This window comes from Lagopus leucura, unplaced genomic scaffold (assembly GCF_019238085.1).
Source record: "Lagopus leucura isolate 7727_CA_CO unplaced genomic scaffold, USGS_WTPT01 Super-Scaffold_810, whole genome shotgun sequence".
NCBI classification, from domain to species: Eukaryota; Metazoa; Chordata; class Aves; order Galliformes; family Phasianidae; genus Lagopus; species Lagopus leucura.
In genome coordinates, this window is record NW_024962261.1 from 10,510,256 (window position 1) to 10,535,584 (window position 25,329).

Genomic DNA, 25,329 nt, shown 5'->3' on the forward strand with positions numbered 1-25,329 from the left:
TTTGCAGCTGCTGGGGAAGTAGAGGTGTCATGAAAGAGCACAATTTCAGGTCAAATTGCATTGTCTGTTGGAGTACTACTGTTATGCTGAAACTGAAAGTTTCAGTTGCACAGATGTTCAGCCCTGTTATTATGGAGGCATTAATGGACATCAGCAAAAATTGACCTTGCTGTTTCTCAAGACTTGATTTGTACATTAAGCATAATTTCTCTCCAGCTGTAAAATCTAGTCTGTATTCCTAAAAATGAGATAGCAAAGCACTTCAGTGTATGAATTGATCTGTGCTTGTGTACTCATAGGCTTTTGGACACCTGGAAGATGTTTCAAAACTTAAAGAGCGGAAAGTGGTTGGTTACAAGTGTAAATTTTGTGTGGAAGTCCATCCAACACTTCGAGCCATTTGTAATCACCTCCGCAAACATGTCCAGTATGGGAATGTCTCTTCTGTGTCAGCTACGGTAAAGGTGAGAATTTTAAAACTGTGACAGCGACTTTTTGCATTGTTTAAAATTAAGGACTCATTGAAAAGTTGTGGAGGCCTCTCGTGTAGTTGACTGTTATTCCAATTCATTCCAGTTATTCCAGTTCAGAATGATTTTTTAATCTAATTCTTGCAGTGCATGCTGTTTATTTTAAGATGTTTTAACTTTTTTCCACTCTTGATCTAGGGGCACGAAGACTATTTAATTCTCATTTCTTCTCAGCCGCAAAGGAGTTGATGTCGCTGATGACCGAAAGACTTGGTTTATGAGCAGGAGGCTTTCTCTCAGCTATTGTGGGCTACTTTGCTACTTAGTTAAACCGTGAAAGAGCTGTTTTTGGTTTTTGTTTTTTTTGGTTTTCTTTTTTTAAAGAAGAGTAAGTGTGCACATTCAGACGGATGAAGTTACTTATGGTATGCCTTTCTACAGGAAATTTCCTTGCTGGCTCCAAACAAAACGTTCAGCTGGCCAGCTGACCCAGTGGTACCATTCAGGCTATTAGCTGTAAGAATGTCATTCCTTTCTCCCTGTGAAAAAAAGTTGTCTTCTGGAACATCTCCAAGGATATGCTTTGCATCACAGCCTGATTTCTATATATCAGCAGAGACAGAGCAAGTACAATAAGGCTGTAGGAAGTAGCTGTGTATTCCTTCTCCTTGTGCTGCAGTTTGGTAAAGATTCCTGCTGCAAGTGTCAATGACTTAGGATGCTTTTTTCATGACACCAACTATGATTTGTAAGGAAGCAGAATCCTTCAAGGCCTAGCTTATGCTTCCTCCAGAGAGCTTTCTTTGCCCTACAGCTGCCCTTCCTTTACTTTACCTGACAGTATTGACAGACTGGGAGGCTTCTCTCCTTTCAGACAATTTCCTCTCTTCCCTGCTTCTCATATGAATTTGATGTGGGATCAATGACATCTTTTGAATGAAAAGATACTATGCAGCTGGGAACAAAATCTGAAATCCAAGGCTAAAAGAACATGATACATACTCTTACAGGTTTTTTAAAGTTGCTGTAAAAGTATGTGCTTTGTTCAGAGGAATGAAAGGACAGAAGAGTTAAGAAAGTGAATAAGAAAATACTTAGGTTTATTTTTTTTAAGAAGATTTCTAGAATCTTAGAGCACTTTCTTGTGAATTTGACCCTAATGGGCAACTACGTAGTAAAGCAGAGTAGACTTAGTTTGTAGAGTAGCTATATTGTAAAGCTATGTGAAAATGAGCTGAAGTGAACTTACTCTATATCTTAGCAAGTTTTCACTGATCAGGTCTAGAAGATTCATGTAGAGATTATTGAAAGTTGATTCAGTTTCTTGTCTTTTTGCTTTATTTGACTATCAGGAGACTTTTATTTTCCCTCCAAGAGTAGGCCCATATTTCAGGAAGCCATTAATAAGGATATATTTAGAAAAATAGCGTAGTGGGAAAGCTAGGTATTAAAATGAGCACATGGGAAAGCCTGAGGGGCAGAAGGGAGAGAGAATTGATGGCTTTGGGGTGGTATGTGTTTTTTAGCAGGAAGCTGAAGATTCTTCAAACACAACTTTGGAGGGTTTTGAGGGAGCCAAAGACCCTGGCATTCTGGAATTTGCAGAAGCTGAATCTGGAGCATTCTTGGAAGATGAAACCAGACCTGGGGGCTACCACTGCAGCCAGTGTGACCGGGTTTTGATGTCTATGCAGGGTCTGCGATCTCACGAGAGGAGTCACTTGGCTTTGGCCATGTTTACCCGGGAAGACAAGTACAGCTGCCAGTATTGCTCCTTTGTCTCTGCTTTCAGGCACAAGTAAGTTGTGGCTTTTTTGTTTTCAAAAGAAGCACTGACTAGAACTACTGTTTCATAGGTTGACACTGAAAAGCACCCTCAAGCTGATTTTGAGCAACACTTGTCTCAGCATTTGGGTGTCTTCTGCACTATCTTTGTGTGCATTTGCTTATAAAAGGACATATCTATATAGCCTGATTTTTTTTTAAGCCCCTTTCTGCTGCATGTAGAAGAAAAGCATGCAAGCAAATAACACAGCTGCTTTCAGCAGGTAAACTGTGAATCCCACCACTTATGAAACCCTGCCAAATGCATGCGACTTGGCAAGTGAATAAGAGTGAAGTATATTTCTTTTTAATCCTTAATATATAGTGAACTTCTGATGTGCACAACTATATTGTTCACAATGACTACAACATTCTGACAGTTGAGTTTTCATTTCTCATGTTAAATAGCTATCATAAACTTTCCTTTAAAAATTGACATTTTTCTTCCTTAAGCATGATGTGCAGTTTTCACTCTACAAACATTTCAGTTTCATACCAGCATGGCATATGTGACTTCATCAGCCTGTTTCTTTGTCTCATTTTGCATAATGAAAATATGAAGTCATAATAAATAGGCAGGTTCCTTCTGATTTTCTTCCTAGCAATTGACTTTGCCATCAGCTTTATAATTGTATATAAATATATATAATATATATATATTATGTATAATTATAAAGCTCATATATATATATATAAACACTCATATATATATATGTATATATATATATGAGAATTCAAAAAAATATACGTATATGCCAAAAAGGAGGTAAAAGGGTCTTTTCTGAAGACATTTAGAACTGACAGTGTTTCCTCTGTGACACATTATACATGTGACAAACATTCTCTAGATTCTGGGAAGAGAGCTGCTTCCTTACTATCTTAACAGAAGTACTCCACGTGGTCATTCACTATAGGCATTCATAACACCATCAGATACATTCTAAAACTTGGTGAATACTGCAATTAAATGCATGTGGGAGGGAAAGCACAGTAAAATGCATTTTTATACACCTTACATTAAAAACCGAGATTTCTTTTGGTATGCCATGGCAAGCTGATGACACAGATTGAAAAGATCCATGGGATTGAGCAGTCAAGAGTGACAAAGGGGATGGGGGGGGGGAAGGGAGAAAGAGTGGATACTACTGAGCATATTTCACCTTGCTTAGCCCAGGCTGACACTGAGAATGACCTCAGTAGGCCTACTATTTGCCTACTCAGCTGGTTTGCTTTCAAAAATCAGACTTGTTTTTAGAGTTTTTAGGAATGAATACCTACCTTAGGAATGAATGAACTATTGTCCTATGAGTAGAAGTGTTGGTAAGCCAGGAAATGGTGAATGACTCGCAGTTGTCATGTTCATTTGATAATAAGTGTTGCTGCTGTTGTCAAGGTGGTCTTCATCTTTTATTTCTGATGCAATTACTCTCTTGGGAAATAAAGTTTATGAAAGAAACCAAATCAGTATTTAATTCATCTACTGTTCTTCTAAATCTTACCAAATCTTAACCTGCCTTTGAAAGAATGGTGCTGGCAATGTGTGTGATCATGAATACAGTTTTAAGTATTACTATGTAAAACACTTGAAGGTATGTATTACAGAATAGTTTGAATATGTATTGTACACATCTTTGTCAGATTGTTTAACTGTTCAGTAAGATCATTGGCTACTTAAAACATGCTTTTGAGTTAAACAATAGCAGGTAATAAAGAAAAACTGGCTTACCCCTTCCAACAACCAGTACCAGCTCAAGAGGAGCGTAGTTTTCATCCAAAGAGATACTGCGAGGCTCCACCCCTTCTAGTCACTCATGTGCACTACTTGCACCTGAGCTCCCTGGATTAGCTACACCTTCCCACCTGTTGCTCAACCATTGGTTCAGTCTGTGACCTGGAAATTCTGCAACTTCAGCTGTTCAAGTGTCTTAGTATCTGGGACATTTATTTCCCCGTTTGCCTAGAAAAGCTGTACATTTTGTCTTTCCACAAACTTCATCCTCAATTTTTTTAAAAAAACTTATATTTGTATAAACTGGCCCTGAAAGGAGACACAAATTTATTTCTAATTTTTTTTTTTTTACTGCCATCAAATTTTTGAATATAGAGACTTTAGCGCTCTCGTAAACAGGGATTTTCTGTCTCAAGTGCTACAGTGTGGTACTAAAGATCCAATGACAATCTGTAGTGAGAGTAGGCTGGAACAGCCTACACTTGACTTGCATGTTGATCCTCCATAAAAACATGATGATCGAAGTAAAGCAGAAGGAAATAAGCCTGAAGCGTGTCTAGAATTAAATTGGTAAATGGGGGGATAGTTTTTTCCAATGATCAGTTCTCCAATCTGCACTACCTTTTCATTCCATCACCACACGTAAGGAGACTGAAATTAACCATAATAACAAAACAGTAGTGTTTTCAAGGAAGAGGCTTTACTAGAAAAGTTTACAAAACAAGCTGAGGCTACCTGCCTACCACCTTGAGATTGTGAACTGAAGACTATGATCCAAAATGTGGGAGCTGACGAGCTCTGCAGGACTTACAATGAATTTGTTCTTTTTTTACAAACTGTGGAAAGTGCCCTTTTTCCTTTCAAAATTTCTCTAAGCTGTTACAAGAAGCTGTGGAGAGACTAAGTTGCGATCATACCCCTATATTCAGGCTGTCAATTTCTGTGAAGAAAGTTGAGGCTGCTCATAGTCACCCCTTCTTCTCTTGTTGAGCTTTGTTCAGGATCTCCCTCACTGTTATTCCTGAAACTCTGTTGCCTTTTAATCCCGGAACTCATCAACTGCAGCCTGCTGGCATCCTCCCCAGAGTAGGATCGCTAATCTGCTTTTGCTGTAACCAAAAGAAGGCTTCCTCATTAAAGCTGGTCAAAAATATCTTTTTTTTTTTTATCTATATACCATCAAGAGGACAGAAAAGAGGCGTATTTTCACAAAAATGTCTGCCAGGAAAATAAATCTCTGTAGTGATAATTCTACTGTTCTTGTACATTTCTTGTTTCTATCAGCTGGTCTCTTAAGTCTGGATCAGGTATAATTTAATTTATACTAATCTTGTCCTAGAAGTTTATTTAAGTGGCTTGCTCTCTGCATAACAGAATTGGTGTTAGCTCTGCTTCTTTTCTTCAGATTAGATTCTGCTTTATTCTGTAGGCAGACCTTTGAGTTTAAAGAGATTGCAGAAGAGCTTCATATTCCTCTTATTTAACTTATTATTGCTAAGTTTTACTTTGCATTTAGAGGAATAGCTTGAATGTTTTACTCTTTTATGTTTCCCTTTTCTGTCTTTCTCTTTTTCAAGTCTGGATCGTCATATGCAGACCCATCATGGACACCATAAACCGTTCCGTTGCAAATTGTGCCCATTCAAGTCCTCTTACAATAGCCGCCTGAAAACCCATATACTCAAGGCTCATGCTGGTAAGTTTTCTCTCTTAGTTTAGCAGTCCAGCAACAGAAATGGCCAGTGTATTCTTGTTGCTCATCAGAGATGCTGGTTTGAATCCCGTGTTTTGTCACCAAATTTGGGTAAGATTTTTATGGCAAATCAGGATTGGCCAACCTATGCACTTACTGGAATTGGTGAAAGTTTGAATGTTTTTGGAAAGACAAGAATTTTAAACAAGACGAATAGTTCATAAATGGCCCATTCTATTTTCATTGTTGTAAATGATAAATGAACTTATTCAGTCTGCTTACAGCAGTGTCTTAACTTTGCTCTTTTATATTTATGTTTGTGCTTTACTTGGGAAAAGGCTTGTGAACTGAATGTTTTTTGGGGAGACTGTCACGTGGCTTTCATAGTAAAGCCAAAGACTGCAGACATCAGGTCTATATACAGCAGAACATCATCATTCTTTTACCACACATGGTAGTTCTCTGTGTTGTGTTGTAGAATACATGAATGCAAACATGGTGCTGATGAACCAGAATTGGGAAGGAGATGTGTCATGCAGGATAGGTCATCACAGAGTATTGCACCTTTGATTATTAAAAAGCTTGAGACTCAAAATTTCCTGGTAGATGTCTTGTCTCCTGTCCTTGGCCCTACACTCTTGACATCATCATACATCGTGTGCTGAAGGCTTATTCGAACATTGGAGTCAAGAACTGCTGTCTGTGTTCCCTATTGTTGCATCTTTCTGGTTAAAAAAGATGAAAAAACATTTCCCAAACTGCAGTCCAAACATGCACTTCAATACAAATAATAGGATACTGACTGATCTAAAAAGAACACGAACTAGACCAGTTGTCTCCGGTTACTCAGACATAGAAACTACTGGAACAGATGACACATGGGTAGAAGTATGTTCCTTGTCTTATTATTTGTCACTCTATACTCACTATAGTTGGAGTGGAGGAGGAAGGTGTGAAAAGGGGTAGAAAAGGCAGGAAGAGTTCATAACTGTCTACTGATTATTTTTTTTAAAGGAAACTATCACCCCCTGATTCAAGGCATTTTTTGTTGACAAAATGTAGTGGAGATTGATGATCTTGGTTGCACTCAATTTCTGATACTGGTTTCAAATGTCGCAGAGTTAGTGCCAGCACCCTTTTCTGTACTTCAATGGGTGTTGTTGATTAGCTGGTCTGTTACCAGCCTCATTATGTATGGGACTATGGCGTTCTGTACTTTCTAGGCAGTCCAACGATATGCAGCAGTTCCTGTTTATAAAATTCCACATCCTGTATGAAGATGACACAGATCTTCATCTTCACCAAACAGAATGTTTCCTTTATGCTGTTGTAAAGTTGGACTCTTTGCGTTACTTTGTTTGAACCTGCCTGAATTTTAGAGCCAAAGTTTGCGTGCAACTGGTACTTATTTCATACTCCTCTTCATGTATTGTTTTATTTATTATGAATTCATGCTATTGAACTTGACTAGTGGACAGTCCTTGAAGGACCATATTTTGTATCATATGAGAACACAATTTCATGGTTGCTTGGATAGTGTTTTGCACAATGACTTGTGTAATAGGGTTTTCAAAGACTTATGATCTGTTTCTGCCTCAGTCCATTTCTACCAAACAAATATTCGCATCACAGAAAATTACTTGGATGTTTTTCACTCAGTTTTGCTTTGTTGTGTTTTGAGAGTTAGTCCTTCAGAAATACATACTACTGAATAACACACAATGAAGAATATTCTTCAGATTCCCCAGTTTTTCAGTGATGCAAGGGTTTTCAAAACCTCTTTTGTTGCCATTTTTTCTCCTGTCAATCATCTTATTATCAGTTTATTTAGAAATAGAAATTTCTATATCCCTTCATTTATTTGTCTAGAGTCTCCTGGAGATCTTTAAAGTTCAGAAAAATTCTAAAGGCCAGAGTATTGTGGCCCTGCTCACATTCTGTGAAATCTGGAACATAATACTCCAAATATATATCAGGTGTTGATACTGTCCTCTCCCCTCAAATTTCTACATGCATTTATTTGTGTGTATATTATTATGATTATTTTTTAAGTGCAAAACTAGCAGTTGAAAATGCACTCTAATGAGCAAAACTATAGTCTTGCCTCTAGAATAAAATACATCCTTTCATGCTGATATTCTGCTGAGCTGTTTTTGATAAGTAGTGGATACATGTATTAATTGTGTCCAGACTTCTTAATATATAATCATCCTGTATTCCTTTTGATGTCTTCTGATGCTTTTAAGCTAATGGTTGGTGCTCACTGTTGTCCCACAGTTTCTTATTCTGACAAACTGTATTTCGCTAACCATATATACTTCGGGAATTTCTTGTGGCCTTGTATTATCCTGTTCCATTAAGTAAGTTTTTGTATGTGGTATGCAAAATATGGTGGGTTTTTTTTCTGTTTGTGTAAAACTAATACGTAACTCTGATGTAATATGCAGATGAGGAATACCATTTGAACACACACGAGACAATTTCTCATTTCGTCAGTTTGGACTCTTTCAGATGCATGGAAAGAGGCTTTCTGAGAGTTTGTGTTTTATCCCAAAAATTAGATTAGTTTTTCTGGAAGAGAGATCTGAGTGCTATGTTTTTTGTATAATGGTTGCTGATCTTTTCAGGTGTGCTTACTCCAACTTGCTTCAATAAGCATGTTTACATGTTCCCTTTTGGTTCAGGTATTTGTGGTTGTCGGAAATGATGCTGTTTGAGAGTCATGTTTGCTAAATTTATTGAGAGATGGAAAACATATTCCTCCTCATTCATTACCAGAGCTCTTGTTCTTCTGTTACTGTTCATGAATATTTCACTCCAATATTAGTTTTGGCTCTTTGTGTACAACTCATATGTGGCCAGTGTTACTCTTGTACACGGAAGTGGCACTTCCAAAACAATAGCTTGGCACCTGTATAAAATCACACTGTTTCTGTTGGGACAGTTTCACTTTGTGTTCCAATTGCCTCCATGCTTAATGCAAAACAAATCTTATCTAAGGATTTGTTTCCCTTTGTTTGCTGTCTCTGTAGCTTGGAATGTGTTCAAAATTAAATTCACTACCGTTCATTACTTCTGTTCCTTCACTTCTTTTGGTGCTTTTTCATAACATGCTTTCACATAGCCTTGCAGATATGCACTTTTCTTGGTATTGCCATGTTTGCTTCTTGTTGTGAACCGACCTTGACTTGGTTACCAGTTTTGTGCAGATTATTCCTGCGTAGTGGCAAGTTTTTTGTAAGGAAAATGTGTCCTTTCCCAAATGTAAATGCCTTTTTCTTTTTTCTTTTGCACTTTTTTTTTTTTTTTTTTTTTTTTTTTTTTTGAGGGACCTCTGTTAGCATTTTCTAGTCCATCTTGCTTCTTTAAGCTGCATGCAGAAACAAATGACTTCACCTTCTATAGTTGCTGTGCTCCCCAAAACGTTTGGAAAGGCTGTAGTTCAGTGACTCCATTTTCATCTCAGTCTGTTTTCTCCTCATACCATGCAACGCAGGCATGCTGCTACTTTGGTCTCTATTTTTTGGCATCGACCACTTTACAAGGATCTACAGCTGTCCAAGAAATTGAGCAAACTCCAGATTGTTCCTGCAAGGAAACGCACATAGCTTGTTCAGTCAGGGATCAGTCTGATGCTGAAGGAGTCCATGTGAACTTTACTGCCAAGTTCAGTAGAAGTATGGGGGCCCCATTTTGTTTCTTTTGTGAGCTGATGACTTGCCTGTATTTCGCTCACCCAGGTGAACATGCCTACAAATGTTCCTCCTGCTCATTTTCCACCATGACAATCAGCCAGCTGAAAGAGCATTCCTTGAAAGTGCATGGGAAAGCACTGACACTACCAAGACCCCGCATTGTCAACCTTGCAGCCTCACACGCCCACCACACCTCCAAGAACCACACTCCTGCTGAAGAAGTGGAGGACTCTAATGGTAAGAGGTGCCTCAGAGCAAGAATTTAATTTTCTAAGGTGCCACTTAATATATTGATTGAAAACAACAACCAAAAAACTCCCCCCCCCCCCCCAAAAAAAAAACAACGTAGAGCAGGCAGCTTGTCCACAAAGCAGCTTCATTTGATTGTTAATAAAAATCAGAAGTTGCATCAAAAACAGAAGTATGCATGGTATTTTAGGATGATTTTTAGATCCTCATTCGTGCATACCCCATTAACTTGTCCTGTCACCAGCTGAGTTTAGAATATCTCAGTGCTGGCTTTACTTCTTAACAAGATTTAAATTGCAGAAAATTTTCAAATGCAGAGCTTGTACTGATAGCCAGTGGGAAAAGGATCATCTAACTCCATCCACACTCCTGAAGAACAGCCCTTTGTCTTGTTAGAGAACTTCAGTGAAATCATAAGATTAAGATTAAAATGTGAACATGTAATGATAATAAAAGTAATTATTCCTCTTGCTCTCAATACAGAGGACAAAAAAAGTACATCTAGATACTAAGCTGCATCTGCAAGAAGGAGAATTTGAGAACTGTTTTCTTTTGTATATTTTCCTTGAAAGCTGTTAACACTTAGTGCTAGATGAATACCCAGAAGATACTTAGAAAGCAGCAAAGGGTGTTGTTAACAGGCAAAATGCAAACTCATAGAAGAGATTTTGCATGGTACCATATGAAGTTTATAGACTTTTTAAGTGGTAGGTAATGAGGTATGCTTTGGATATCAGCTCCTGCCTAATAAGAAGAGAGCAGGTCTTTAGGCAAAAAAAGTATTGATTCCATACATGGAACTGTCAGACAATTGCAAAGACAATCAGAGAGCTGGAGCACCCTTCCTACGAAGACAGGCTGAGGGAGCTGGACTTGTGCAGCCTGGAGAAGAGAATGCTCCAGTGGGACCTCACTGTAGCCTTCCCGTATTTAAAGGGAGCTTACAAATAGAAGAGGGATTGTGTTTTTACATGGCCTGATAGTGACAGGACAAGGGGGAACTGTTTTAAACTGAAAGAGAGGATATTTAATTTATATATTAGGAGAAAATCCTTTATTCAGAGGGTGGTGAGGCCCTGGCACAGCTGCCCAGAGAAGCTGTGTTGCCCCATCCCTGGAAGTGTTCAAGGCCAGCTTGGATGGGGCCCTGGGCAGCTGAGGTGGTGGGGACAGCCCTGGTGATGGCATGGGTTGGGGCTGGTGGGCTTGGAGATCCCTTTGAACATAAGCCATGCTAGGATTCTGTGATTCATGGATGAGTTGCACACAGGTGGAGAATGTAGATGAAGCTGAAAAAGCTTAGACCTTTCTATTTTTGGGGAATTGCAATGTGTTAGAAATGGGGAAAAAACAATTCTTCCCAGAAGTGTGACAGAAGTTTTTGGTGGATTTTTTGTTCGTTTCTTATTAAAAACTATTTTTGTTTGTTTGTTTCTGGCAAAGTGAGGGAGTGTTTTAAATATTATCAATAATTTTTTGTGGCATTTTTGGACTCCCATCTTCCCTTCTTCCCTATTTTGCCCAAAAAATAAGTGTAAAATGAGAAAGAGAGGAAGATAAGAAGTAAATGTTGCATAAAATGGTGGAAAGGAATTTGAAGAAAAAACTAATCAGCATAGAAATACTTACTTGAAGAGAGAAATGAATAATATTTTTGTGGTTATGCAAGTCATTTCTGGAGTCAGAATCAGAATCTTATCAAAAGATTTTGACCAGCTGTTCTCGGATGCCTTTTGTGAAGAGGTTGTGTGGAACGGTACAGTGAAGACTTACTGAGCTTTTATTTTTGCTAATGATAGCTTAAACTAATCCAACAAGCAGGGTACATCTTGTGATTGTATTCTGCTTTTTATTGCTTAAAAAAAAAAGTTACACTGCTGACTTTCAATAAGTGGAGAATAATTTTTAGTGGCTGTTCTTTCCTGTATGTTAGTGATCTCTGAATAGTAATAGTGGTGTTGAGACATAAAGAAGTACAATATTTGAATTTGGTAACAATAATACACTTTCTTCTTTTCTTGCTTATCTCAGGAGCTCAAAGGCATGGTTAGTGAAGTTAAAAATTCAAGCGTGGATCTCTGTAGAGGATAATTTTACGGTCCTCAATGTAAATTATAGAGAAAAAAAAAATCTGTTAACAAAAACACCTTAGGAGATTGACTCAGTTACCTAGATATGTATTGGAGCCAGAAATGAAGGCAGAGTCTGTCCCAGCTAGCTTGGTCATCCTTAAACAGTTACTGGTTAAGACACTGACAATAATTGAAGCAACCCGTTGTGGAGCTAGTCAGATGAGGTGTTGTAATAACAGTGTTAGTGTTTTCAACCTTGTTTGAGGAAGGCATAAACTGTTTTAAGTATATATTGTTTTCTTCATAAGGAAGTTGGCTTCGGTTTGTGGTAATGGTGGAGGCTCTTAGGTCATAATTTATTTTGAATAAATCAAACTAGATAAAAGACTTGTCTCAGTAATAGGAAATGCTCATCTGTTTGAGCAGCTTTCACATACAGTTGGAGATTACTGGAAATGAGACTTAGAGTAGTGTAGCTGGATTTTGGTTTTGTTGCTGTGTATAAGTAAACTATACATTATAAATTAATTAACTTGGGATGTGAACTTGAGTTAGGGATGGGATGAGTGGCAGACAAAAGGATGCCTTGCATTGTTATGGGCCTGTTTTGTAGGTGGGTAGGTATGAAGCTGCTAGTATAATTGAAATGGCTGTAGAAAAGATTTGGTTCTGTTTGTGGATGAATACTGTAGTTGAAGTAAGAAACAGAGCAGGATGGCTTGGAGAGATTTGAAGAGAGAGCAGAACTCGTCGTTTAATGAGATAAAAAAGGGAAAGGGAATCAAATTGTAAAAGCAGAGTCCATGTCTGAATGGAGCTGTTCTGGGATAAGATAAAAAATTGTTTGCCGAAGTGCCTTTCTCAGGACAATCCTTTTTTTTTTTTTTTTTTTTTTTTTTTTAATTTAATTTTAGATTTTGTCAGATTGATTCATTTATTAGAAGATGCAAATATATTTCAATTTCTTTACCTTAGTTCTCTGTTGGTAGCAGTAAGCATATTTGAAGTGCTTATATCCTAGATGTTTTGGACAACACTGTCATTAGAAACTGTAACAGCCACTTATACGCTTTTCTCAAGGCAGTAGTATAAAAAGGTGTCTGTGTCTATCTCAGTTGTATCACCTGTGAAGGCTTTCCTAACGGGGCACTGTTGGAAGATACTGCTTTTTGTATCCCATCTGGTGTTCCGCATGTTGTGTAGTTATTTCTATATATGTAAGATACCCTGTTTACATTGTGTCCTAATCTAGGTAGATGTAAAACCGTCAATTATTTTTTTTTTCTTTTTTTTTTAAATAAATGTCATGGAAGATCAGCAAATGCAGCAAATGTTGACCACTAGTGCAAGTTCTCTCTGTTCTTGAATAGTGTAGTGGCACTGAATGGTTTGTGGTATCCAATCATTGTTGAAACTGTTGCTGTTGGGGTAAATTTTTCTTCTGCTCCCCTAATAATTCATAGGTATTTTTCCTCTTTAGGAAAAAAAAAAAAAAAAAAAGAGAGAGAGAGAGGAAAAAAAAGGTTAGCTATGATCTGACTACTTGCAGTTGTATGGTTGGCTTTTTTGTTTGGATTTACTTACATGTTTGCTCTTTACAGTGACATCTGGCTTTACAGTTTTGCAATCTAAGGGAGTAAAAATTAGATATAAATTGAAAAACTACAAACTGTTGGGAGAAAGATTGAATAAATCACCTAATAAGGCCTATTTGTGTGTTCTTTCATGGTCTTTTTGAGAACAAGATTATATTCATGTTACTCTCTGCCCAGAAGAGCTATATAGAATTATTAATGGTACTGTCATGTTGTGGGACAGTGTATCTCACAGATAAGGGTTTCCAGTACCGTGCTGTGCAGAGTCAGCTCTGTTCTGTTGACTTGAGTGCAAGGCAGTGTAGTTTCAGTGTCTGCATTGACAAATCATGTTAAGAGACTACTATCAGTTTCAGTAAGGAAGAAGTGAAAGCAATGCAAACACAAAAATTGTTTAAGAAAGCAGAGTAGCAAATGTTATCTGCAATGTAATCGTCCCTAAGGAGAAAGCACATATGGGCACAGTTTATGTGAATACTGAGGTTATGCATGTCAAGAGCTACGGAGATGGTGGACTGCCTGCCTACCTTGTAAAAGCGAGAGAAATCCATGAGTGTGGCCAGTTCTGGTGAAGCAGAATGACTCTACACATTGATAAATTGTTTCATGTTGTCACTTCATGCCTAGCAGTAGCTTTTGGGAATATGTAGAAGAGTTGCCCTAAACTGACCTTGCAAATACTATTGCTTTTTTAAGTATATCTTTATTTTTATAAAAGAAACAACAAAACTCTTTGGCCTAGCTACTTTGTAGAGCACAGAACTTCTCTATGTTCATGTGGCTAGCAGATTTGAAGCCTTGTAAATTTGTTTGCATTATGACTGTGTGCAGTAGATCAAAATAATAGGTTTTTAGTTGAAGAATAGAAGTTTTAGATGAAGAATACTGAGTTGCAGAAATGGCATGTAAAAGATGTGGATGTGGCTTCTGGTATCTTCTCAGTCATGCTGCCTTTGTATCAGACCATTCCTTTTCAGTAGTAACCAGCTTTTGAAATGTAGAAAGCAGCACACTTTATGTGTACCCTTGAAATTCAGTAGTCACTTTTCACAGTAATGCAAACCAAACAGTATCTATCACTGATACCAGCATACATGCAAGGTCTGAGCTAGAAGATGTTTTTAGTTTCCTGGTGCATGCTATGTCAGTAGTTTCATCAAATTGAATTACTTGAAGGATCAAATGCTTTGAAAATTGCTAAGTGGAACACCTATTGCACTGTTAAAGCTTCTTCTGAACTTTAGGCTTTGCCATTGGAAAAAACTGCTTCACTTAGAGACTGGAATAGAAATCTATCTGGTAGCTTTGATGGAGCTAAGTGGGGTACAAAACTGCTTGACTAAGTAGTGTCTCTGGGACTGTTGTATAAGAACTATAAATCCCTTCCTATTCTTGTACACTTTTCCAAAATAGGTAATGGGTAATCAGGATGTGTGTTTCCTATGCTGTTTGTCAGATGAAATCCTGAGGGGTGCTGAGCACCTTGAATAGGTTTCCTGAAACAATTTAATGTACTACTGGAATGAGAGGAGATATGTGAGGAAGCAAGGAGGCTTTTCAAGAAAATTCTCTCAGCTGGTACCAATGACAAAGAATTATTACAGTGGTCCACTGAGCCTAGAACCACTCAACTTCCTCTTCCATCTCAAAGAAGAAGCAAACTTTACTTATCCTTACACATGCCACCCCTTATGTGTGTATGTGTGCATATATTAATAAATATATAATTTTTTTTCTAATCCATACCTTAGTTTATACGGCCTTGCAGTTATATATTCATGTGCAGTGTTTCATTTCATAAGGGTTGTTTTTCTAGCCTCCTAACCAGGGCAGAAAGTCCCTCTTCAGCTTTGTTGCTGTTTCTGTCTTGTTGCTATTGCGTCTTATTGTTTTATGGCTACAGCTGTTAGGGGAAATTACAGCATGTTAGAATCCTTACATCCTGGAAGCCTTATCGTAGCTCAGAATGGCCTTCCCTTTGTATGTAGGGTGAGATTTGTGGAATTTTGTTTTGAAATTAGGGAGGTTGGATTCTACTCCTTTGACATTTGAGATCCTTTTACTTGCCTGTTGTTTGGGGAGGTGGCCAGCCTGCAGTAACTTCAGTGACTTTACACAAAACTTTAGTGCCTAAACTATTTAATTGCAAGAAAAGTTGGAAGAATAGCATCCATGTTAAATATGCAAAATGGTGGTCTGCATACTGCTGAAAAGATGCTTGTATTTGTGTAGTTATGGTCAAGGTTGCAGGGATGTTTCCCTGTTCTGTCTTTTTCCTTGGTTTTGTGCAATGTGTTAGTAGCACTGCATGCCCATCTTCTCTCTTAATTATTAGATTAATATTTCTTTCCTGCAGCCTTGTTCTTTTTCCAGCCATGTTCTTTCTTCATCTGACCAAGAGCTGGTTTATTCTCTCTCCTCACAGTTACTCTTTTAGAGGTATTCTCAGTGGCCACAATGCTTGCCAATGCTTGTTAAAACTTTCAAGCACTTGTTCGTTTGTCTTTTTTCTTGTGATCAGCATTAAACTAATTATCAAATGTGGAATCACACAGGAGCTTTTCTCCTGCATCAGACTGACAAGGACTGGTGGAATAAGTAAAGGGCTTGTTCACATCCAAGTTTACCAAACAAAGTCCCCCCTATTTCAAGGACTTAGGATAATGGTTACGCCCTTGTTCTAAGCAGCTTTCTTCCACTAGTGTATAGTTTTTTTGGCTGCATAGTTTTCATGCAGCGTATTGAGAAGTTCTGTAGCAGATGCTTGTGCTGTCATCAACTGTGTTTAGTGGGGAGTGTCAACTTGCTGTTTGTTGTGCTCCGTTCTAGCCCTTACCTTTTTGTATAAAGGCTGTATTTAGATTTAATGCATGGAAACAAGAACCAGACAGCTGGGTGAAGAAGGTTGCTGCCCGTCTTTGAATGGATTTGGCCAGTCCACTGTGATAGAATTGATGTGATACTGAAAGACTTACCTAGGATGGAGAGAAGATGGAGTAAGTTGTTTGGATGGATTTGAGTAATTAATGAAGGAATAAGCATCTCTTAGATTTATTCATGTTAGCCATAGAAATAAACCCCTTTGTACATACAGGAAAAAGCAAGATACATATGTAGATCCTTGTATTTATTTCCCGAGGTTTTTCTTTTTTTCTTCATTCTGATTCTTGTGCTTAGCATAGAGGATGAAGTGGTAGGTGACACTCTTGTGTCCTGTCCCTGCAGAATAAATAGGATGCTATTGCTCTGAAGGGTTATGTGGTGTGACTTGACCACTGCTGTGCAAAAGAGCATTTCTTCAAGCTATCATTCCTACATGTTGGTAGCCTTAATGCGTAAGCAAACTGATATTCTCTCAGTCTATTGAGACTCCAGTTGTTTTCTGTTGATCTAAAGCCTGCTTGAGGGATTTGATGCTTGACAGAGAGGCAGAATTTCTTTGTTCATTTTAGCTGTTTTGAAATGGGCATATGTTTTGGCATCAACATAGTTGGCAGCAGAAGGTTTGACATTCAAATTGCTGCTTTTATTTTTTCTTTAAGGAACATCATTACTATGTTTCAGTAGGAATGTTTGAAAATGCTGCCTGCAGTGATCTGAGATCACTCAGATATGGGATAGAGATGAGGTCTTATGTTGGCAGCAGTAGTAATGCTAATTTGTATTAGTCTCCAGAACGTTCTAGAACTTGCCAAGCTCTGTGATTTTAATATGATCTCTCCAGAATATTTATTTTATAAAAATATATGAGATACATATATTACGTAAAGTTGGAGCTTGAGTTTAGCAGCAATTTGTCGAAGAAGTCAAACATTCAAGTCTTGAATGGATCATCAGCACCTATGTATCTTCACTATAATAATAGGATCAGTTTTGAAGCAGAGTGCAAAAATGTAGCACTTGATGGGACTGAACTTTTTCCCCTCTTCATTTTAAGCTAAAGGAAAGCATTTAGATGATAGCAGTTTCTTGTATTAATACTTACATTGAATGCAACACATGTTTGTGATGGGAAAAGTAGGCCTTATAAATTTGGTATCCTTTTATGACAAGGTTACTCACCTAGTTGCAGTAAATGGTATAACAGCCAGTTGCTAGCATGTTCCTGAGGGCAGATTTAAGGCCTGTTTTTATGAGCGACTTGGGCAAAAAGTTGAGTGGACATTGAGTATGTTTACAGGTAATGCTAAATTAGGAGGTGCTGTTGACTCTCTTGAGGGTAAGAATGCCTGCAGAAAGATATTGATAAATTACTGTGCTAGGCAATTTAAAAAGTGCAAGTGCTAAATTGTGCATTTGGGATGGGGCAATCTTCGATTATAAATACATTGCAGGACAAATGGTTGGAGTGCAGCCCTGCAGAGAGTGGTATTTGATGTTCTGTTGATAGCAAGCTCAGTACGAGTTAATGCCTATGGCAGCCAGCCAAAAGGGCCAACCATATTTTGGGGTGCATTAAGCATGGTATAGCTATCTGGTCAAAAGAGATTGTCCCACTCTACTCTGTGCTTGTGTGGCTTGACCTTGAGTACTGTATTCAGTTTTTGGTGTCACAATTTAAGGACACCTTAACTACTAAAGGGTGTCCAAAGGAGAGCTATGAAGATGGTGAAGAGGGCAAGATGTATGAGAAGCGACTGGGGTTGCTTGTTTTGTTCAGCCCATAGAATACAAGGCTGAGGGGAGGACCCATGGTGACTGAAGTTCCGCATGGGGAATGGAAGGTAGCACTGAGCTCTGCTCGCTCTGTTAGTGACTGGGCTTGAGGAAACATCATGGAGCTGTGTCAGGGGAGAGCTGAGTTGGGTATTAGACTGTAAGCAGGCAGTGGAACAGCATCCCCAGCAAAGTTGTCATGAGCACAACTCTATTGCTATTAAAGAAGTTTGCAGTGGTTTAATGTGGGTTGCACTATGTGGAGTTGGGTGTTGGACTTGATCTGTACTCCTTTCTTCTCTTAGAGCACTTCCATTTATGAGATGTAATTTATCTCAACAGTGTAAGGAACAGCTAGAGAACTTTTCAGTTTATTTCTTTTTGGAAATTGGTAAACACATGAAGATTCCAGTGTTTGATGGGTAGACAGAAGTCTTGATTTTAAGTGCCACCTTATACTTAGATTATGGTATTTTATTTTTTTAATAATGCTTGATAAGAATATAGAGTTGAAAAGTGGCAAGTAACTTGAACTTTTTGGATGGCAACAGTCTCAGCCTGCAGTATTCTTACTTAAAACAGACGGCAGTGGATAAACAGACATGGAAGAACATGAATGCCCACAGCATAAAAACAATGCACGGAACACATAGATCATCTCTATATTGTAATGGAAAGCAGTGGGTGGGTTTGTACACTATAGTTACTTGGCACTATTGTTTAGGACATTTAAAATTGGTTGATCAGCCACCAAAGCAACACAGGCTTTAAGAAGATTTTGTTTATGACTATTTAGTGACCAAATCACCTGAAGAGCTGCAGAAAAACTTGAGATGAAGCCAGCAAATAAATCCTACTGGTGGTGGTGGAAAAAAAGGGATAAATATAAATTAAATAGCTGTATGATGGAGGGTTTCTTGACACCTAGAATGGATCTTTCCAAATCAAAGCACTGATTGAATATAGTAAGAATTCAGGCAGTGTTTGTGGCCATGATGTGCCTTTCCCATTATCCTTGAGGATGTTAGTAGGAACTGGTAGTGTTGGAAATTCAAAATCAGAATGACACAAATGACACAGACTGATTGAGATTGAAAGGGACCTCTGCAGGCCATCTGGTCCAACGCCCCTGCTCAAGCAAGGCCAACTAGAGCAGGTGGCCCAGGGTCTTGTCCATATGGCTTTTGAATATCTCCAAGGAGGAAGACTACAACTTCTCTGGGCAACCTGTGCCATTGCTCAGTCACCCGCACAGTAAAGATGTGCTTCCTGATGTTCAGACAAAACCTCCTGTGTTTCAGCTTGTGCCTATTGCCTCTCATCCTGTCACTGGACACCACTGAAAAGAGCCCAGCTCCAACTTCCTTGCACCTTCCCTTCAGGTATTTATATACATTAATGTGGATATTAATTACTTCTCTAAAGAATCAAGTGTTAAGTAATGTTTTTGATTATGTATGACGTGAAGCTCTTGAACTAGTCCCTTGTTTGAAGGAAGGAACATGGTATAGCTTATTTAATTGATTGCATTCTTTCTTCATAAATTGTATATAATTCCTACCTTTTTTTCTTTGCGTCTTATTACACAGAGTATTATAATCACTTTCTTCTTGATCTCAGCTGTGAAACTTCAAGGTTCTTCAATAGACTCCGTAAGAGTCTGCCTATGTGAAGGAGTTCCTAAGATAAAATTCTTTATTTTCTTCTTCTTAGGTCAAACTCTTGTCCCTTCTAAATGATTCTGACAGTAGCACAAGAAGCTGCATAGTGTATATATATAACTCTACATATATATATATAACTCTACATATATATATATATATATATATATATATATGTAGAGTGTGTATATATATAGAAAGAGTATACAGGATATATATATACGCTATATAGGTGTGTGCATAAAGGAGAATGCAAAATTAAAGAAGCATGGTTATAGTTTCTTGTCTTTTCTGAGTGAGAAAGACTATGTAGTCCATATATCTTTTCTTAAGCATGGACATATACTTATTTTTCTCTTAAATGCAAAAGATAGTCCAGAGTGACCCAAAAGAGGCTTTTACATGTAGTACTGAAATAAATTCCTCTGACAAGGTATTTTTAAAATTTTAAATGCTTAAAATACATATCTAGAATATTAAGTGGGTTCTTCTCTCTCCCTTGTGATTAGTGTTTGCTTCCATGTATGTGAATAAGGTTACAAATTTTGTTTCCTCTCAATCTCATTCATAACATCCCAGCAGTGTAAAGGTTTTTGGTAAAAATCAGAATTAGGTTCATACTCTGTAAACGAACAACGAATTAATCTAGGTACAAGATTTCCTTAGCAGTAGATTGCCAAAGCCTCCTCATGAATATTTTTATGCATCCCTCTGAATCTTGTTCTGTCTTCCTCTCCCCTCAGTTAATGTATTGCCAGAACATTTCACCCTCCCACATATTCTTCCTTCCAGGTCAGTGCTGTATGGCATAAAGTGAACAAATGTGTGTAGTCTTGACAATCTTTGTATGACACTTTACTTTGTCACCTTCCCACTTTTCAAGCTGTTGCCATTCATGACTATATTCTTTCCTACCATTCCTGGAGTCAGTAATTTTGAGTAGCATTATGTTTCAGAAGGAACTTTGTTCTTAAATCTTATGAGCGTCACTCTTAGCCTTCATAATGTCTTGGGTTGGAAGAGACCTTAATCTAGTTCCAATCCTTCTGCCATGGACAGGAACACCTCCGCCTAGACCAGGTTGCTGAAAGCTACATCCAGCCCAACCTCAAACACTTCCAGGATTGGATCATCCACAACTTCTCTGGGCAACCTGTTTCAGTGCCTCACCACTCTCATAGTGAAGAATTTCTTCCTAATCTAAATATGTCCTCTTTCAGTTTAAAGCCATTACCCCATTGTCCTATCACTACACTCGTGAGTCATTCCCCAGCTTTCCTGTCAGCCCTGCTTTGGTGCGGGAAGGTTATTATGATGTCTACCCAGAGACCTCTCTTTTCTAGACTGAACCTACTAGCCATAATTTAATCCTTTTAAAATAATTTTGACTAATAGTTTGATATTACTTGCTTTTAAACATATGTTTTGTGGTTTTGCTGATTTTTTTTTTTTTTTTTTTGTAGTTTTGCATCTTGATGTGGTTTTTCACAAATACATTTCCATATGTCTACTGTTCTTCTTAATTCCTTGGAATTTCTCTGTCTTCCTTCATAGAAATGTTCCTTAGTGTGAATTAATTCAGAATAAATTAAATAACATTGCAATTATATTCTTTTTGGTCTGCTGAGGACTTCACAGATCTATAATGTCTTAGGCCTATATTGTTATGCAGTAATCTTTTTCCCCCATAGAGTTATCTTACTTAGTTACACATTCCATTTCAGACATTACTTTCTGCAGTTTCATTTATCTCTCGGAAGCTGATCTCTTTTGTCTTTGACGTTTCCATGTGAGTTTACTAGGAAAACAAGATGTGCTCATTTTTGTCTGCCTCTATCTTAAACTAAACATGCTTTCCAGTGTAGTTGAACAGTTGCTTCTCTTAGAACAATGCTTCTCCCTTCATCCCTCTCCCTGGTACACAAGCATATAAGTAGTTGTATCTAGCTGCATCTAATTTTGTTCACTCTGAAAGAACGAAGCAATGGTTGGATTTCTTTTCTTAAATAGGCAATTTTTCTTTCATTTCTCAACAGTTGGTCATTGTCTGTTGCATAGACTTATTCTAACTTGTGTTCTTATCTGTTTTTTTTGTTTGTTTGTTTGTTTGCTGCAGTTGTCTTGTTTTTGTCCATTTTACTGTTGTGTTCATGGTTACTGATAATTCTGAAAATACTTACAAATAACTAAAATATCATTTTATTGCCAAGTAAGTTTATGTAACTGGATCAGAACCTTTATTTTCTTTTCCTTTCTGAAAAAATCTCAGTTTTCCTTTTTTAGGTATCTGAAACACATTAGATGCTGCAGAGGATCCATGAAAATTGGGTTTTCATTTTGTTTTTGTGGTAGGTTTTCACTGTACGTATTTCCCCCTTGTATGGTTGCAGAGTATGCCGTATCTATCAAGCTGAGCTTTCACCACTGCACTGCATTGTGATGTGGACTGCGAATGCCATTTATGACAAGGCAGTGACTTTCAGTAGAGTTGACGAACCCTTTGTGTCTGCACTTTGGATGAAGTTTTCAGAATGGCAAAATCACTTACCTACCAATGAAGCATTGTAGGCACTTCTAGAAATGCTGTCTTTCTTCCCCCCTTGCAGAGACAAGGAAACTCTTACACATTATAACTAGCACATGGCAGTAATTTAGATGTGGCTGTGTTGATGGGACACCATGCAGACAGTCATTTCTCCTGCTTTTCTTTCAAGTAGTCATTTTCCCATTTGGATATGAGAATGCCGCTCTATACAAACAGTGGATTTTATGGTCTTTTGGATCCACAGGTGCTGGTGTGAAGTCAAGTACTTGCTAACCTTGTTACTGTTCCTGTGCAGGTAATCTGTAGGTAAATGTGTTCAAAATTCTAGTCATGAGACTTGCAACATTGCCACTGTTCAGTTACTGTTAATTTTTTCCTCTTGACGTGACTATAGATGTCCTTTCATTTACTTCTGAACATCCCATGCTGTTAGCTTGCTTTCGGAGTTGCACAGCAAGGTTCTTCCATTCACTTAAGACAAAATTATTTTTAAATGCGTTCAACATGTGTATGTCCTTTTTCTTTTAAGTTATCAGGCCTATGTATTGTCATTTACTTTCTTGTTGTACTTTGAGGCTGTTGCAGAAAAGAGAAAACATCATTCTTTTCATTAACATGTAATCAGTACTTCCTGCCGTTTCATTTTTCTTCATTTTCTCTCCTTCTATGTGTTCTTTTTGGCTCATATTTTACATTACTTAGTTACTACTTTACATTACTCTTCCCTTTGTTTATTTTAATGTCTTTCTTCTGTTTTCTGACTTTGATGTAGTCTTACAAAGCCATTTTACTTTTTTCACACATGGATGCATAGGCCCAATTTCTGCTTCCAACCAAGCTTGTTAATGATTTCCTGGAGTGCTTCCAACCCTACGTACAGGAAAAAGGCTGAGGTGGGACAAATGTGTACATATAGTCATGCTTTGGTTATTGGGTATTCTGAGAGAAAAACTCTCTTCCTCTTTTGTTCTCCAGTCTTAACACCCAGACATCATGTTGTAGCAGCAACACTGTCAGGTGTCCATCAGGTTGGCACGCCAGCTCAAGGCCTGAGTAGATGCAAAAATGCTTGATTAACATCTAAGTCAGCTTTGCACCAAAGTACACACAGAGCACTTTGGAGTATCAGCCTACACTTCCAGCAGAAATAGAGTAGGTGCACACATAGAAGTGCTTTGCCAGTTTGAGGCAATACTGCTGTGCTCTTTGTTAAAAATCACTGTACTGTTGCTTCTTGGCTGTTTGTTTTTGTTTTGTTTTTTCATTTGCCTCCCTAGCCCTTTCTTCAGTTGCTGCTTTTGAAAATAAAAAATAAATATCCCAAGGCTACACTGCCTTGTCTGTTAATTGCTCACTGTCCATTCTGTTGCTATGTGCTAAAAGGCATGGTTGTAAGAAACTAAAGGAAGTGTTTCTCTCCCATACCTTCACTCATTTTGGAGTGAGCATGTGCAGTGTGGTTCAGTGCTTGGTGAAGTTAGTGGGAAATCTCCCATGCCTTTAGTCAGCTTTGAAATTTGGATGAAGTCTTCCTGATGAAGCCGAGTTGCACATCCATGCTAGGAGAGCTGTCTAACAGGCTGCTTCTGAGAAACCAACAGAACGTCTATATATGTGTTAATATTGGTGTTAATCTTCAGGAAATGCTAAATCTTCCACATCAGAAGTATTGCAAAATAATGAATGCTTTTGCAAGGCAAAAGGGAAAGAATATACAGGCAGAGCCAAGGACCTGTGTCCCACCATCGTTTAAGACTCTCCGTAAAAGCTCTTCAGTTGACTTTCTTCTGTAAATTTCACAACTATCTTTGTAAAAGAGCAATCCACTAAACACTGTAATGTGTAGCAATTTTGAACCCACATTGAAGTAGAGTTAAGAATTCTTGCACACTAGAGGTAGAATTTGCTTTTCGCTATTCTGGATGACAAGGAGAGCTACCTTGTACTTGTGAATAGTCATATATTCCTTCAGTTTTCACATACCAGATTCCATAGAAGTATGTAAACCATAGAATCATAGAATGGCCTGGGTTGAAAATGATCATCTAATTTTAACCCCTTTGCTATGTGCAGGGTCGCCAACCACCAGAGCAGGCTGCCCAGAGCCACATCCAGCCTGGCCTTGAATGCCTCCAGGGATGGGGCATCCACAACCTCCTTGGGCAACCTGTTCCAGTGTGTCACCACCCTCTGGGTGAAAAACTTCCTCCTAATATCTAACCTAAACCTCCCTATCTCAGTTTAAAACCATTCCCCCTTGTCCTGTCACTATGCACTCTCGTAAATAGCCATTCCCCTTCCTGTTTATAAGCTCTCTTCAAGCACTGGAAAGCCACAATGAGGTCTCCCCGGAGCCTTCTCTTCTCCAAGCCGAACAATCCCAATTCCTCAACCTTTCTTCATGGGAGAGGTGCTCCAGCCCTCTGATCATCTCAGTGCCCTCCTCTGACCCACTCCAAGAGCTCTACATCCTTCCTGTACTGGGGGCTCCTGGCCTGGACGCAGTGCTGCAGATGGGGCCTCACAAGAGCCGAGCAGAGGGGGACAATCACCTCCCTCTCCCTGCTGACCTCCCCTCTTTTAATGCAGCCCAGAACACAGTTGGCCTTCTGGGCTGTAAGCACACACTGGCTCATGTCCAGCTTCTCATCCGCCAGGACCCCCTTCTCTGCAGGGCTGCTCTCAAGGAGATCTTCCCCCAGTTTGTGTAAATGCTTATTTGCAAGCTGAAAGCTGGAATAGTAGACACCAGACTTTTTTTCTTTTAACAGACTTTCTTTTTTTAAACCTGCAGTTTTCTTTGGAGTAGACATCACTGAGGCCTTGGGTGGGAACACTGATGATGTGGTGGAAGTTTTTGATGCCTTTGTGGAGCAGAATGTAAATTACTAACTAGACCTTGATCTCGTGGGGAGCCTGCTTCAAACAAAGGGGAAAGGAAAAGCTTGATATTTGAGTGGGTGGAGCTCACTGTGAGCCCTCCATGGTGGGGAAACCTGCTGTAGAAGTGGTGAAAACCAAGCATGATAAAAGTTGTATTGTAATCCAGCTTCTGTTCATGAGGCTTGGATAGGAAAGACAAAAAGGTATTTCATTTAAAAGAATCTTTCATGTTTGCTTTTGTTTTTGTTGTTCACCTG

General features: G+C 38.4%; 1 protein-coding gene across 2 annotated transcripts in view; it reads left to right on the top strand.

The window, feature by feature from the left end:
• The window catches only part of ZNF462 (zinc finger protein 462), an 88,236-nt gene that overhangs the window by 44,557 nt on the left and 18,350 nt on the right, over nt 1-25,329 (top strand). Inside the window, exons 4-8 of one of the 2 annotated variants that reach the window (XM_042866153.1) lie at nt 300-464; nt 2,165-2,268; nt 5,601-5,719; nt 9,457-9,648; nt 19,285-19,365. In XM_042866153.1, the coding sequence (XP_042722087.1) occupies nt 300-464; nt 2,165-2,268; nt 5,601-5,719; nt 9,457-9,648; nt 19,285-19,365 (661 nt within the window). The remainder of the gene's footprint in view (nt 1-299; nt 465-2,164; nt 2,269-5,600; nt 5,720-9,456; nt 9,649-19,284; nt 19,366-25,329) is intronic. The other variant, XM_042866154.1, reaches the window with a different exon arrangement.